The sequence below is a fragment of the Ctenocephalides felis genome, unplaced genomic scaffold, assembly GCF_003426905.1.
Source record: "Ctenocephalides felis isolate EL2017-DRISC unplaced genomic scaffold, ASM342690v1 CF-g0.4_SCAFFOLD_01886, whole genome shotgun sequence".
NCBI classification, from domain to species: Eukaryota; Metazoa; Arthropoda; class Insecta; order Siphonaptera; family Pulicidae; genus Ctenocephalides; species Ctenocephalides felis.
The window spans coordinates 28,484,113-28,498,703 of NW_020538040.1; the positions used below are offsets into that span (position 1 = coordinate 28,484,113).

The 14,591-nt window shown below is 29.9% G+C and overlaps 1 protein-coding gene across 1 annotated transcript in view; it reads right to left on the reverse strand.

Annotated features, from left to right (window-relative positions):
- Window positions 1-14,591, reverse strand: part of LOC113374828 — a 309,572-nt gene that overhangs the window by 260,656 nt on the left and 34,325 nt on the right. Inside the window, exon 2 of the mRNA XM_026614793.1 lies at window positions 3,800-3,850. Within this exon, the coding sequence (XP_026470578.1) occupies window positions 3,800-3,850 (51 nt within the window). The remainder of the gene's footprint in view (window positions 1-3,799; window positions 3,851-14,591) is intronic.

Consider the following 14,591-nt stretch of genomic DNA (forward strand, 5'->3'; position numbering starts at 1 on the left):
GCGTACATCCTACCATATGTAGCTTTTGAGACAACTTTGAGGTGTCAATATACAAGTATTTACAGACTTACATCTGGATATCTTGAATTCCGAGATTTTTACCTAATTTAAACCTAAATTACTGTAGCTTGCCCTACGGAAAGTTAATAACTGGACTATAGTACAAAATAATAGTGAAATATGCTTTCACTTGAATATAAAAATTGAAATACGATTTTATGTGGACATTACTGCAATATCACAAATAGAAAGAAAGACATTTTGGGTTGTCTTCTAGGTTAAATATACTTACAAATACTGATAAAAAAGATTTGACTAAATGAGATACAGGTAATCCCCGCATAACACGGTACTTCACAGTTTAAGAATTAAGACCATCCCTCTCATAATACGGTATTTTTAAAGCACGGGTTCGCTATAACACGGTTTGAGAACCTATAAAAATTAAACTTTATCTAATCTAAAAATAGTAAAATCGTCGTACAACAGCTCAATAAATGTGATAAAACTAGTGCAACAAATGAGTAATTCAATATTTATTATTCAAGCTCGTACGTTCTATCAAAAAAAAATCTAGGATTATCCGAACAACATATTTCATATTTCTTGAACAAAGATTCTTTAAAAAAAATGAGCACAAAAGTTTAAAAAAGATATCTTTGCATGTGTTAAATATATACATTTTATTTTGCTAAAAGCAAGTAATCGCAAATATAATTGCCAGTGTCTGGTGTCTTGGGGTTTAAACTTTTCTGTACAAATAAAATAGTGCATCACATCACAAGTCAAATATAAAGTATACTCGTCGTATTTAGTACGAATCTCTTCATTTGTTCTTTCAGTACTTCAACCCTAAAACTACAAAAAGCTTATAATAAAAAGAAGCAACAAAGAGCTATCATCAAATTATCTCTGGTTTACTATTCCTTTACGAGTCGCCGCTCCCAACATTCGCCATAAAAATAATCAAAAACTAATTAAAGCTAAAACAAACATTATACTCAATAATCTAGTGCTATATAATATCAATCACAATTCCAATAAATAAGCCACGATCAGATTATATAAATCACCGATTGCATTCGATAGCTAGTAATTGCCTGTCAAATGTGATGTGCAATTTTCAATACTGTCGAATCGCACTTCCTGCCTTTGCTGAGCCAGAATGATAAATAGTGCAAAATGGAATTTGTAATAAATTTCGCAAACACATTGTTTTTTAATCCTTTCTCAAATCAATTATTGGTTTAATCAAATATCCGAACAAGAATCAATAATAGATAGAGAAGATATGGATATAAATGAAAAATTAAAGTAATAAATTATTAAAGTAAATTTAATTAGAAAAATACGACTAAATAAAGCTTAAAATCCCAAGACTAAATCGTTGGATTACACAGGTCGACAAAATAAAAAAAGTTGTCTGTATTGGGTGAGCGGTATATGTTTGCCAATGTAATTTTAGCGCTGACCCCGAATCTAAATTCAAAATTAGAGATAAAATGAAAAAAAATCAAGGAATCGTGTGAAATCCGATCTAGTTATTCTATTTATTCTTCTGCATGCTACTTAATATCTTATAATTTCTTTCGTTTCCGGTATATATTCGGAAGAGACAGGTATATATATTTGGAATTCCGGATTGAACTCATTTTCATTGCAAAAATTAAATAATTTCAACAGAATCTTGCAATTTACATCAACAAATTGTAATATTCAACAATAAGTAATGAAATAACTTGAGTAAAAATTTACACAAAATAAATAATAAAAATAAAAAAATTTCGTGGTAAACACCAAATGACAGTGTAGCTTACATATAAGAAATTCTAATTATAAAATGCTATAACCAATTTTGAATAACAAAACCATACTTTTTTAATATTGTATATTTCCTATTGTATATGAATCAGCAATTTTTTTGGTACTTAGAAAGTCTAAATCGAATGTCAATACTGTGATTGAACGTCCAGGTATGATGGATCATACTTAAATTAACCAAAAATTATATACAAATTTTTCACTAAGAGTGTAATTTACTAGAATTGTAACTACAATGAAACGAGAAGACGTAGAAAAATCTAGAACTAATTTCACATGAATCTTTATACTCATCCAAAACAAATAAATTAATTTTATCCAAATAAACGGAATAAATTTCTAAAACATGATTTGTGCTAAGTTAGCAAGCCAATATGAGAATAAAAATCGGAAGCCAGTAAATTTTTTAATTTTCCGACTTTTCCCATTCATATAAATTATTATTTGTGTAAGGGACTAGGATTTGTGGACTTGTTGACTAAACTAAGCATGCACATAACAGAAAATAGTGATTTATGGAAGACTGTTTGAGAAATCTATATGTGGACAAATATAACTTGATTCTTTAGATTTTGAATATATTTTTAAAAAATCATGCATTTAATTTTATTACGTGATGACCAAAATAGTGCAATGTAGTGCTGATAATCTTATTACTAACTTTCTGAAGAAGTTTATTTTTTTATTACTAACTTTCCTGAAAGAGCATGTTTTCGCCAAAAAAAATCGATTTGCTAATTTTTATTTTCATTCATTCTCTGGTAAAAGATTATATTTGTACACGAGGTTCTGACAAATATTATTCTCGTTAAAATAGTGATAGTGAAATACATGGAATACAACATATGACTTCTTTCTCAAATACATTTTAACCATTAATTTTTTAAATGGCATCGAGTCTTCAGATAAAATATTCGATATAAACTCAACGGAGACATAAATAATTATGTTATAATAATAGTTAAGAATATAAAAAAATAAATCAATTATCCATAATATTCAGAAAAATCTAAGCGTGGCTTTCAAGCTTTCGAGCTTTCGCCAGTACCAACTTTTTCAACTCCCGCCATTCATTTAACTCAGCAGTTTGGCGTGAGTCTCGCGTATTAATCACGTCAATAGAACTTTTCTGATAAATATTATTTCCTTACGAAGTAATGCATTAGTAGAAACTATTTCCATAAAACACTTATAAATCTTTTGTATTCATATCAGAATGAGATATGGTATCATAACATGGATTTATTCGCGTAACGAGCGCAACAACTCGCGAATAGAAGTGGCAAGATGTAAATAATGGAAAATAATCGATGTTAAATTTGTCGTCGATCTTAAAAATTAGATTAGACTTTATATTCGACAAAACAAAATCTATAACTGCGGGCAAATCTATAACTCGTAATTTAAGAAGGAACCAAATAAGCAATTAAAGTGTGGGTAAACTATGAAACTTTATGCAAAAAATGTGTTTTTTTTCCTTTATATAATTTTTTTCTTTATAATTATATACATAATTTTTCCAAATAGTAGCATATTTATTGAATCATTTTTATAACTTTTAATATAAATAATTTGACATAAAAACTAATCAAAATATGACAAAATTTCTTGCTAACAAATTGATCATCATCACAAGATACTAGTTAGTCGATCAGAGGCTTTAATATTGAGAGCCCAAAATTAAGTTAAATTAAAAAGATGTTGTCTAGATCATTAAAAATCATTCTGATAACTAGAGGAAAGAATTTGATGAACGTATCGAAAATGTAAAAGTTCACTTCACTAAATGGAATTACTTCTGTTACATTGTAACTACGATATCATGTGTTTCTATAGTTTAAAAATTACTTCATTTAGAAAAAATAATTTATAATTCTCAGATGTGATATGAAAATAATGCACTTTATGTAATACATACTAAAATGAATAAATCATATACGTTTATAATTGCTTTTGTGAAAAAAAATGAATGCTTTACCTTGTTGTGAAACGCTGTTAAGTAATGAATCAATGAAGGATAGTTTCTTACCTGAAAATAAAAAAAAAATACATATAATACTTAGCACATTATTAGAATTTTACTATAAAAAAAATTAAATCTAAATTTATATTCGAAACTTTATTTAAGCATTAATCCTCATGGACCAGCACACCTTTCAAGTTACATACCAATTTTTTTATATTTTACCAAATAATTATGGACCTTTTCATGAGATGACGCAAAAATCTAATTTTAAGTTCTATAACATTGTTAAGACAATCAATATCAATATTCATGACCTTTTCATTAACATTTTCATACACATACATAAGTGGAAACTTAATAGGCCGCATCAATAGACTTGAAAAAGCCACATAATAATTCATAAATCTCAAAAATTTTGTTTAGAAAGATTTTTGTATTGATCATTTGCATATATAAGCCCAAAAATACTGATCTTATTTTTTTATGTTAAATAAAAGTTTGGGTCATAGAGAGTAGATAGTTCTAAACATATTGGTAAAGCATACATAAAATAATTATTTTAACAATTACATAATATCTCTTGGTCAACCACAAATATACAGCATAGTTAATAAATATAGTTATTAAAATGTATTAATATTAAAATGTAAATACAAATGTCAATTGTACTAGAATATTGGAATACCGAAACGAATTTATGTTATGATAATATTTTATGACTGACATAATAATTTGCATGCAAATTACTCTCACACTCAGCGGGAGTATCATGTTATAGTTTACAATTTTTTTTTTTTTTTTTTTCTGTTAATTTTAACAATCAGATTACAATACAATCTATAAGTTAAAAGTTATGGTATTGAAAATCAAAATCAAAAAGAAAAAAAAAATAGAATAAAGGAAATTAAAGAAAAGAAATAGAATAAATGAATGAATAAATAATAATTAAAATAATAGTATTAATAATAAAAACGATAATCAATAATAAATAATAATTAAAAATAACTTGTTTGAAAATTTTCCTGTGCGAAACAGGGAAATTATGTTGTTGACGGTAGATCGCTGGGCCATTTTCTTTTCAGGCGTTTTAATTTTTCGGCTGTTTGTACTATTTGCATTTCCGGATTGACGTGTGCATCCAATTTGTTTTGAAAGATGAAACTTCTGTTCTTAATAACTTCCGCCACTGTTGGAATTTTTACAATTAGTTTACAAATAAACATTCAAATATATGAATGAATTTCAAATAAACTGCCTATGATGAAGTTGTGCGAAGTGCTATGTATATCATTACAACGACCACATGATGTCAGTTTTATATTTTCTAAATCCTAACAAAATCGTTTCTAAACCACGACCTACATTCGCAGCTGCGTCAAACAAAAAGCCGCGGAGCAAACAATTCGCAAACATTAAAGTAATTGCCATCACAAAATCGTGCGTTAAAACCAATGGCCAGAAAGAGCGTTTCATTTTAAATGCCCCAGGGACGAATACAACACACCCAGGACGAATGACATAAGAGCTGGTGCACTTCAAATTTTACAGAAAAAATTAGACAATAATTATAATAAAAGCTTGCCCGTAAGAACTTACGTTAGAGCGATGAGATTTGATTCAGAGGTCCTGATTTGATTGAATCAGAAAGCCTGATGTTTAGCTGTAAGGACATTAGTACTCACTTGAAAACACAGATAGCAATGTTACCAAGTAAAACTAGACAATTTTTACAATAATGAACTTGACAATTTTTGTATTTAAAAACCTTAATTATATCCTTTTTAGTGTGTCACTTTATTAAATCATCCATACTATTTCACCGAATAGTTTTTAAAAAATAACTTTTTTTTAAGGTATTAAAACATTTTTAATTCTTTTATTTTGAGTTTTTAACTACGATACCAAAAATTTCAGCAATTTTCCTTAAAGCAGAATGCCATGAACCACTAGTTGAATTATTCAAATCGGTTGATCCGTGCTCTCAAATTTGCGGACAAAAAATTGCATCCATACCTACACATCCATTTTTTTAGGTATGCCAAAATATTCAGAAACCTCTAAAACGTTGAGATATGCAAACATTTTTATTTTCGATTTTCTTGCGATTACCATAACTTCGCCTACAGTAAGTTAATAAAAAAAGAGGCGTCAAATTTAAAATAACCGATTTAGATGTCATCGGTTCTGTACCAAGTGTAAACCATCCAATATTTTCCTAACATATGTCCTTAGTTTTGATCTCTAAAAACATCAATAATTTTTTTTTAAAAGGTAGCCACACTTTTAAAACACACTTCGAAAAGTTTCTATTAATATCCTATGAAAATCTTAGCCATGATATGAAAAGAATTATTTATACGTATGTAAAAATCTCCTTTACTTTGACTCAGACTATTAAGTTATAATTTAACCTTTGCAACTGTGTGGACTGCATAAAACACTGATTTATTATTATAATTTATGTATTTGCTGTAAGTTCTTATTTCAATTAACGATTTGTCACTAAATACTGCTTGATCAAAAATTGTATATATTTATTACTTATTTAGTTTAGACTTTAGTTTTGAAAGTAAAAAGTAATTCTGATCTAACTCTGTGCTACCCTGTCTCTGGGTTAGCAACTTTCCAGTACAAAAGCTCAATGCCATGAAGATAGCTGCATTCACGGCCAATGATAAAAATACATTCGAACGATTACTTATATAGTTAAAACTTTTAAGCATATGCCAAAAAAGTAAATTTATTATTTCATTAACTTCCCGTAGGGTAAGTTATTGTAATCGTCAAAAAATCAAAATTTTTTTTGCATATCTTCACGTTTTAGAGGTTTCTGAACATTTTGGCATACCTTAGAAAAAATAGATGTAATGTGGAAACAATTTTTCGTCGACGTCTTCGGGAGTACTTCTCAACCGATTTAATAATTCAAAAAAAAAAACAATAGATTCCTATTCCTAGGGAAATACCAAGCAAAGAGTGCAGAAAATAGAAATCAATATTTTGAGAGAATAGGGTATCCGATTTGAATGATTCAAGAAACATTAAATTCGTATGGAAGACAAGAAGAAGTGATTAATTTTTGGCAAAGACAGGCCAAGCCGTTTAAGAGATAATGAGTGAAAAATATAAACAAGTACATTTTTTGAGAGAACAAAGCATCCGGTTCCAATCATTCAAAAAACGTTTTGTTGTGAAGGAACGATCAGTGTTTGAGGTAAGAAACAAAATATTTAAAAAATATAAGAACATCAAAAATTATTCGGATTTGAATTTTGCCTTAAGGCACGATGCCATGCACCACTCATTAATTATATCATTTCAGCTTATGAAACCATAAATTGTTGACGGGCACCCTTCCTAAGCAAAGCACACACAGAGACTGGTAATTATTCAGCCGAATAAATTAATATTTGAATCGTCCTTTTGACACGGCCGTTTTATCAGCGCAAAACAATTCCGCACGTCACATACGGAGTGATATGGCGCAGTTTCAATAAATGGAACCATCATTGGCGTTGTGTCGGTTAATATTTCGTTGTATGGTCGGTTATATGGACGGTGATTACAAGCGCGACGTGTGAATCGGCCTGCAAATTTTAATGCATATAAACGATTATGATACCGTAAAATTACGATGGATTTAGCCCCGCAAATTGCTTTCACAGCATTCGAATATTAATCATACTAGTTTGATAGTTCTGCGAAGCTCGCTGGTGGTGCCGATGGTGATTTTGACACGGATCGTGTAGTTTTGTTATAATTAATAGATATAACATGCACTGTATTAAAATAATGTATTGGCGCATTAACGGCTAAATGAGATTTAGAGATATTTATATTAAATCTGACATCATATGAGAAATAATAATTATTAACAATATATACAATATATATAATGTATCACATTTGAACTAATAATAGAAACGCATTTCATTTCGTTTCATGTTTTATAGAATATTTCTATCACATTCTTTATAATATTGTTTCATATTGCTTTAGGTAATAATTTGTTTGTTTTTATTTACTTTTCCGATTTATATTAAACAAATGATTTTTCTATTATTTAGGGTAGAGAGGAACTTAAAGGTCCGCAAGGAAAATGGTACACAACCGATATCTCAACAACAAGTTAAGTTAAGAGCTTTTTAACAACAATATTTGAAAGTAGAGAACAAAAGATGTTAACCAACCATCATCTTGATTGTAACGACGTTGCTATTGAAAGATAAACGTCAATGTTTAAAAATCCTTAACGGAAGTATTTTCTTTCGTAATTAGTTTTTTTTTGGTTGTGAGACCTTAATATAATTTTTAAGTATACTTCATATAACTGTTTCATAAGAAGTGTTAATTTTAAGTTAGATTCAACAGTTTTTAATAACAGAAATTAGATCAGATCTTTAAAACAATTTACTGGCTACTAAATAAAAACTCTGAACTCTCAGTTTACAATAAACTGTTAATATACAAGGTGGTACTCAAGCCCATATAGACCTACGGTCTCCAACTTTGGGGTACAGCAAAAAAAGCAATCTAAACATCATCTAACGTGCTCAAAACAAAATCCTGAGGCAAATATTAAACGCTCCTCGCTACACCCCTACATGGATCATCCATCAAGACACAGGCTTGCTCACAATAGAGGAACAAAATTCAGTGGTTGCTTATAAATATAAAAATAGGATTGACGTACATATCAATGAATTGGCTTAGTTTTATTTTTTTTCAGATTTGATAGTTTGTTTTTCTTATCGTTTTGTTTTTTTCTCTCTTTCTTTTCTTTTTTATTTTTTTTATTAATATGTGTTATATATACCTAGTAGACACGCCACTGGGTGTTGCTACAATCTTCTGGTTTATATTGTAAGATAATGCTTGTTAGCAATCTCTGCTTAATGTTAATGCTCATGTAAAACAGATTGCAGAATAAATTAAATAAAAAATAAAGATTCAACAGTTTTTAATATAACCTCTTACACGTGGAAACATGGGAACGTGGAAAAAAAAACCAACTAAACTCTTATTCTGGCAAAGGTGTAAATAATAAAAAATAGTAAATAAAAAAGTAAATTGAGTTTGAAAAAACAATTTAAAACAAATAAATTAAATAAATAGTTATTCCAACTCTGCTGATAAATATTTCTGACAAAATTCCAGATCAAGGTTATATACAGTGCTATCTATGCAAAATATAAAGTTGAGTTCATTTTTACATCGGTTGAATAATGTAGCTATTATTTTGTAAAATCCTTCAAAATCCTTCTAAAATTAAAAATATGATATTGGATCTGTTTTTCCACTGGCCGTCCCATTTTATACCGCCTGTGGGGTAAAAAGGACCAAGCGACAAATTCTTAAAAAATAGAAAACACATTTCTACAATGATGAATCAGCTGGGAGTTCTACTGTACATAGTCAGATAGTTGTCGGTTTATTATGGTTAGATATGTGTTATTTGCTGTGATATAGTTGGTTTGGTTTTTATAATATAATTGCTCAAAGTCAAATTGGACCTCTATTTCACGTCCCTTTCTATAACATTGGACTGTATTTATCATGTCCTGTCGTTAGATATAATTTTCAAGATTTTCACTGATAAAATTTCACGAAATCAGTAAATTGACATAATAATCGTTAAAGTAAAGAGTGTACTATATTATAGTTTTATAATTTGTGTTGTTAACACTCACTATAAAAATATGAAACATACAGCTGCAAAAGAGCAATTTAAGTGTTTCGTAAAAGATTAATTACCTTAAATTCAGTAATTATAATCCAATCTAACTGTAGTACATTATAAACGATTTTATAATGACTTGTAGCCATCTTCATAACATTTCCTTACATCATGCATACTGTGATAAATATTAATCGCGGCGTAATTCACCTTGGAGCCGCAAGGTCTTCCGTTGCGGAAATGGGTAGCACATATAATAATTAATAATTAAAGTAACTAAACTGGCAGAGACTTAAGCAGCAGTAATACCGGATACATTTCTATGTAGTAGTCGTTTTCTACGTAATACCTTATTCGCACGAACCAGGAGGTCGTAGGTCGGCTCACTAATTGTCCTGGTCTCGTCCCGGCGCGTAGCTTATAGGTAAACCCGTACGAAGGAGATTCGCCGCGAGTTAAGGTAACAGGTAGCGCGGTTTGCTAATTGCTTCGATATGAAACCAAGAGGTTGAGAATCCTCTTAGCGAACGTACTGGATTGGGATGCTGGAGGAAGATTATTTTTGGACTGGATTTTCAGATGCGGAGGGGACGGATTTAAATTTTGCCATGTAATTACATTTAGCTCCCCATTTTGCGTCATGTTAAATAACGCCTAAAATCTGAGATAGTTATTCAGTGTATAGTTGAATTAAATTAGAAACAATTATCTATTATAATTGAACATTATTTAAAACAGCCAGTCGTGGTGTAACGGATCAGAATGTGGGCTAGCACAAATTAGTTCCGAGTAACCATCCTTGCCCAGCTTGATATCAAGCAGTATGATATTTTTATTTGAGGAACTACACGTGAGGTTATAGTTCTCAAAAATATTTCCAAGTAAAAATCACATTTCGTGGGCATAACTGCAAACATATATACGCCTAGATATAGATATCTAATATATAGGGTAAGGCAAGACACAAAGGTCAAATTTGACTTTGAGCAATTATATTGTTAAAACTAAACCAATTTCAACACAACAAATACCAAATATCAAACGAACAACTATCTTACTATGTTCAGTAAAACTCACAGTTAATTCATCATTATAGAAATGTAATTTTTATATTGTTTTTCAAAAAATTGTAACCTGGTAATTGTTACCCTATACGCGAGGTAATATGAGACGACCAGGGGGCAAACAGGTCCAATGTCTTATTTTAGTTTTAAAAGGATTTTTACAAAACTAATGCAAAATATAAAGTTCATTGGTCCATCTTTTACAGTGATAACACTATGAATAACCTGGATCTGTTTTTTAACTTCCCGTAGGGCAAGTTATAGTAATCGCAAAAAAATCGAAAATGAGAATTTTTATATATCTTTACGTTTCAAAGGTTTCTGAACATTTTGGCATACCTTAGAAAAAATGAATGTATGTGTGTGTGTGTGTTTTTTTTTTTTTTTTTTTTATATAGAGAAGGAAAAATCTTTCAAAGACACCGTGTGTTTAAAAGATGATGGACGGTAGTGTGGGATTTCCACCCACTAAAAAACCTCCTCTCCTCATTTCCCCGCATATGATCACGGGGAAGACTGGGTCGGAACCGCGTTAGCATTACTTCAACCCAGTCTGTGTTGCGTCACGTGACGTTAGTCCTAAGTTTATTGGTCCCTCTCGGCGATTTGTGTGTGTGTGTGTGTGTGTGTGTGTATGTGTGTGTGTATGTGTGTGTGTATGTGTGTGTGTATGTATGTACGTGTGTGTATGTATGTGCGGATACAAATTTTCGTCGACGATTTCGGGAACACGGATCAACCGATTTGAATAATTCAAAAAACATTCGATTCGTATTGATAAGGAGACGTGCTGATTAGTTTTTGGCGAAAGCAGGTCTAGCCGTTCCGAAGATACGGGGCAAAAAGTGCCGAAAACGGTAACTCAGTTTTTAAGAGAACGAAGCGTCCGATTTAAATAATTTAAAAAACATTTCACTTGTATTGACAAGATGAAGAATCGATAAAATTTTCATAAAGGTAGGTGTAGCGGTTTCGGAGATATGGAGGAAAAAGTAAAAAAATTAGCCATTTGGCGGTCAAAAATGATCATTAGACATATGCACATCAAATTATCAGATATTTTATAGAGATTTTAACAATAAGTATACATTTTGTTAACATTCCTATGGGTTCCGTACCAATGCTTATGCGTTAGACAGCGACGCGGCGCTTACGCGCTTTATATTTTGTCCCTATGCAGTTAAATCAGTACGATTGCTTTGAAAAAAAAAGTTCAGATCTTCCACAATATGTCATAATAAAAAGTTAAAAAAAATTTTTTTTTTCAAAAAAAAATATTAAAAATTTTTTTTTTTTTCAAAAAAAAGTAATTTTTTGTCCATATATATAGTTTCTCAAAAATCTTATTTTTTCAAAGTACATTTTTTTCAAAAATGTTAATCGTTTTTAAAAAATTAGTAATATTTGGTACGGGAAGTTCCAGCAATTTGCCTTAAGGCAAGATGCCTTAATTGCCTTAAGACAGAATTCCACTTACAGCTAGTTTTTTTTAAATTTTATTGGCCTCCCCTTTACGGCATTTTTAGCCACATACATTATTCATTTTATTCTTTATCATATTCTATACAATTCTTACATATATATTTCTTATACATTCATCATATATATACTATCTCTTCTTATATCTTAATCTTCCATTCAATTTTTATTCTTCTTGTTTCTCAATATGTTCTTCTCATCTTCTAAACTTCTTTTTTCATATTTACTTCTATTTTTTCTTGTATTCTACAAATTAACAATTATTTGGAAGCGCCAAGAGTCGAACCAACGATCTCCGGCATGCTAGTCGGACATGCTACCTCTGAGCTACGTCCGCCACAACCTTGATCTGGTATTTCGGTATATTTATCAGCAGAGTTGGAATAATTATTTATTTAATTTATCTCTTTTAAAATTGCTTTTTTTAACTTACATTTTTATTTGTTACTTTTTATTTTTTATACCTTTACCAGGGTGGTCATGGTTCACTTGGTGCTTTTTACCCAACCCACGTGTAATTTTTTATAGAGGTTATTTAAAAAAATGTTGAATCTAACCTAAAATTAACATACCATCTTATACAACAATTAAATAACATATATTTAGAAATTATATTAATGTCTCGAAAACTAAACATCAGTGCTCACAACCAAAAAAACTAACAACGAAAGAAAATACTTTTGTTATGGATTTTTAAACATTGACATTGATCTACTGATAGCAACATTATAAAAATCAAGGTAATGGAATAAAGGTTATACATCTTTTTAGCCTTATTTTCAATTATTAATAAAAAATTCTTAACTTTACTCGGTGTTGAAATATCGGTGGTGGATCTTTTTACCTGTCAAATTTTAAGCCTCGCTGTACCCTATATATAATTAGGTAGTACAATATTTAGATTTAGCTTTTTGTACAAAAATTCAATTTAAAAGTCAAGAAGATAAATATAGTATATTAGTATAAATTATAATAATCAAAAGTAAATTTTTGTATATAATAATAACAAAAGTTTCATAAATTCAATTCGTGACTAATAAAATCGTAACACTAATATAGTGTTAAAATCAAGCTTAAGTGTAAATTTCGATCAACTTATAAATGCAATTTACCACTAGATTTTTAGCGATTAATGGTGATACAGATAACACACCCATTGCCTACGTGATAATAATATAATTTCACACACACAATATAATTTCAGAAAAATACCCTATGGTGACCATAAACGTTACTAAGCAAGGGCAATAAGACCACTATTTTTAACTCAATATGGTTTCCTTAACTCTTCTAAATATACAAAATAATCAAATATCTCAAAGAACTAATAACTCATTAGCATAACATTCGTTTTTCCTGGATGTTTTTCATCACAATTTATACTTAAAAGCTCGCACGCTATTTTCGTAAATATTCTGCAGAGGAAGTACGATCTGTAAAGATCTGTAGCGATTAAGAGTAGCAGCGATCCATCAGCAATCTGCTCATTGGCGTTGTGTGGTCGTCGCGTGTTCAAATATTGACAAACCGCGACCACTTGATGTCAGTCGCCAGCTGTTGAAATGCGCGCGCGGCCTCCAAAACCGGCTTCGCGGAAGATCAATTACCGAGGCCCGCGGAAAAAGAAAAAAAGAAAAAAATATTCCAAAATATGCGCTTTTTGTCTCCTCTCTCCCACGAGTTGAAATATTGTGAACGATGAAAGATCGCACGGATGGTCAATGGGAAATGAAATAGAAATTTGGTTAAAAAATTTGGAACTTCCAGAAAAAATTTAATGTTCATCAAAATAACCTGATTTGCTTATTTTATATTTCCTCGGCGTTTCAAGTAATTCTGAATCGTTTTTCATAACAATTAACAAAAGTATGTGTCTGATGAGAAATTTCGCATTTTTCCAACGTTTTCTCGAAAACGTAGAAGGGTTGCTTTTACTTGTATTTTATTGCTATACAGCTCCACTAATACTAGTTTTCAAGGTAAGAAACAATTTTTATCAATTATTGCTAAGTGATAAAAAAAGATATAAAATCTGAAATTGGAAAAAAATATTGCAACCTGTAAATTATTTTTTCTTTTTTTTCATAGAGAATTTTACCCTAAGAGTTACACTTCTTCATGAATTAGTTATACTGTTACAATTGACTTTATATACAGTAATATGTATGACGAAATTTCGAAAATCGCCCAACACATACTTCTTTTCCAAATTTAGTCTCAATCGCCTCAGAATGACTCGAAACGTCAAGAACACGTAAAACAAGCAGATAGTATATGTATCGGAAAATGCGGAAAAAATAGGTTTGACAATTCTTAAAAAAGAAATCACATTTTTTTTAAATGAATAAAGTTCCAATTAAAGCAATGGCTCGATCAGGAAACGGTTTGGCATGGCGTGTTTGCCATACCTGTAAGATATTGACTATATTTAATTATCAAATATATTTAATACAAACTTTTAATAAATATTTTTATATACAAATATATTCGTTTGACAATTGTATAATCTTGACTATTAATAGAAACCACTTTCTATAATAGCATGTAATGTAACCGCATTTATCCATAATTAAAACTTGAAGGT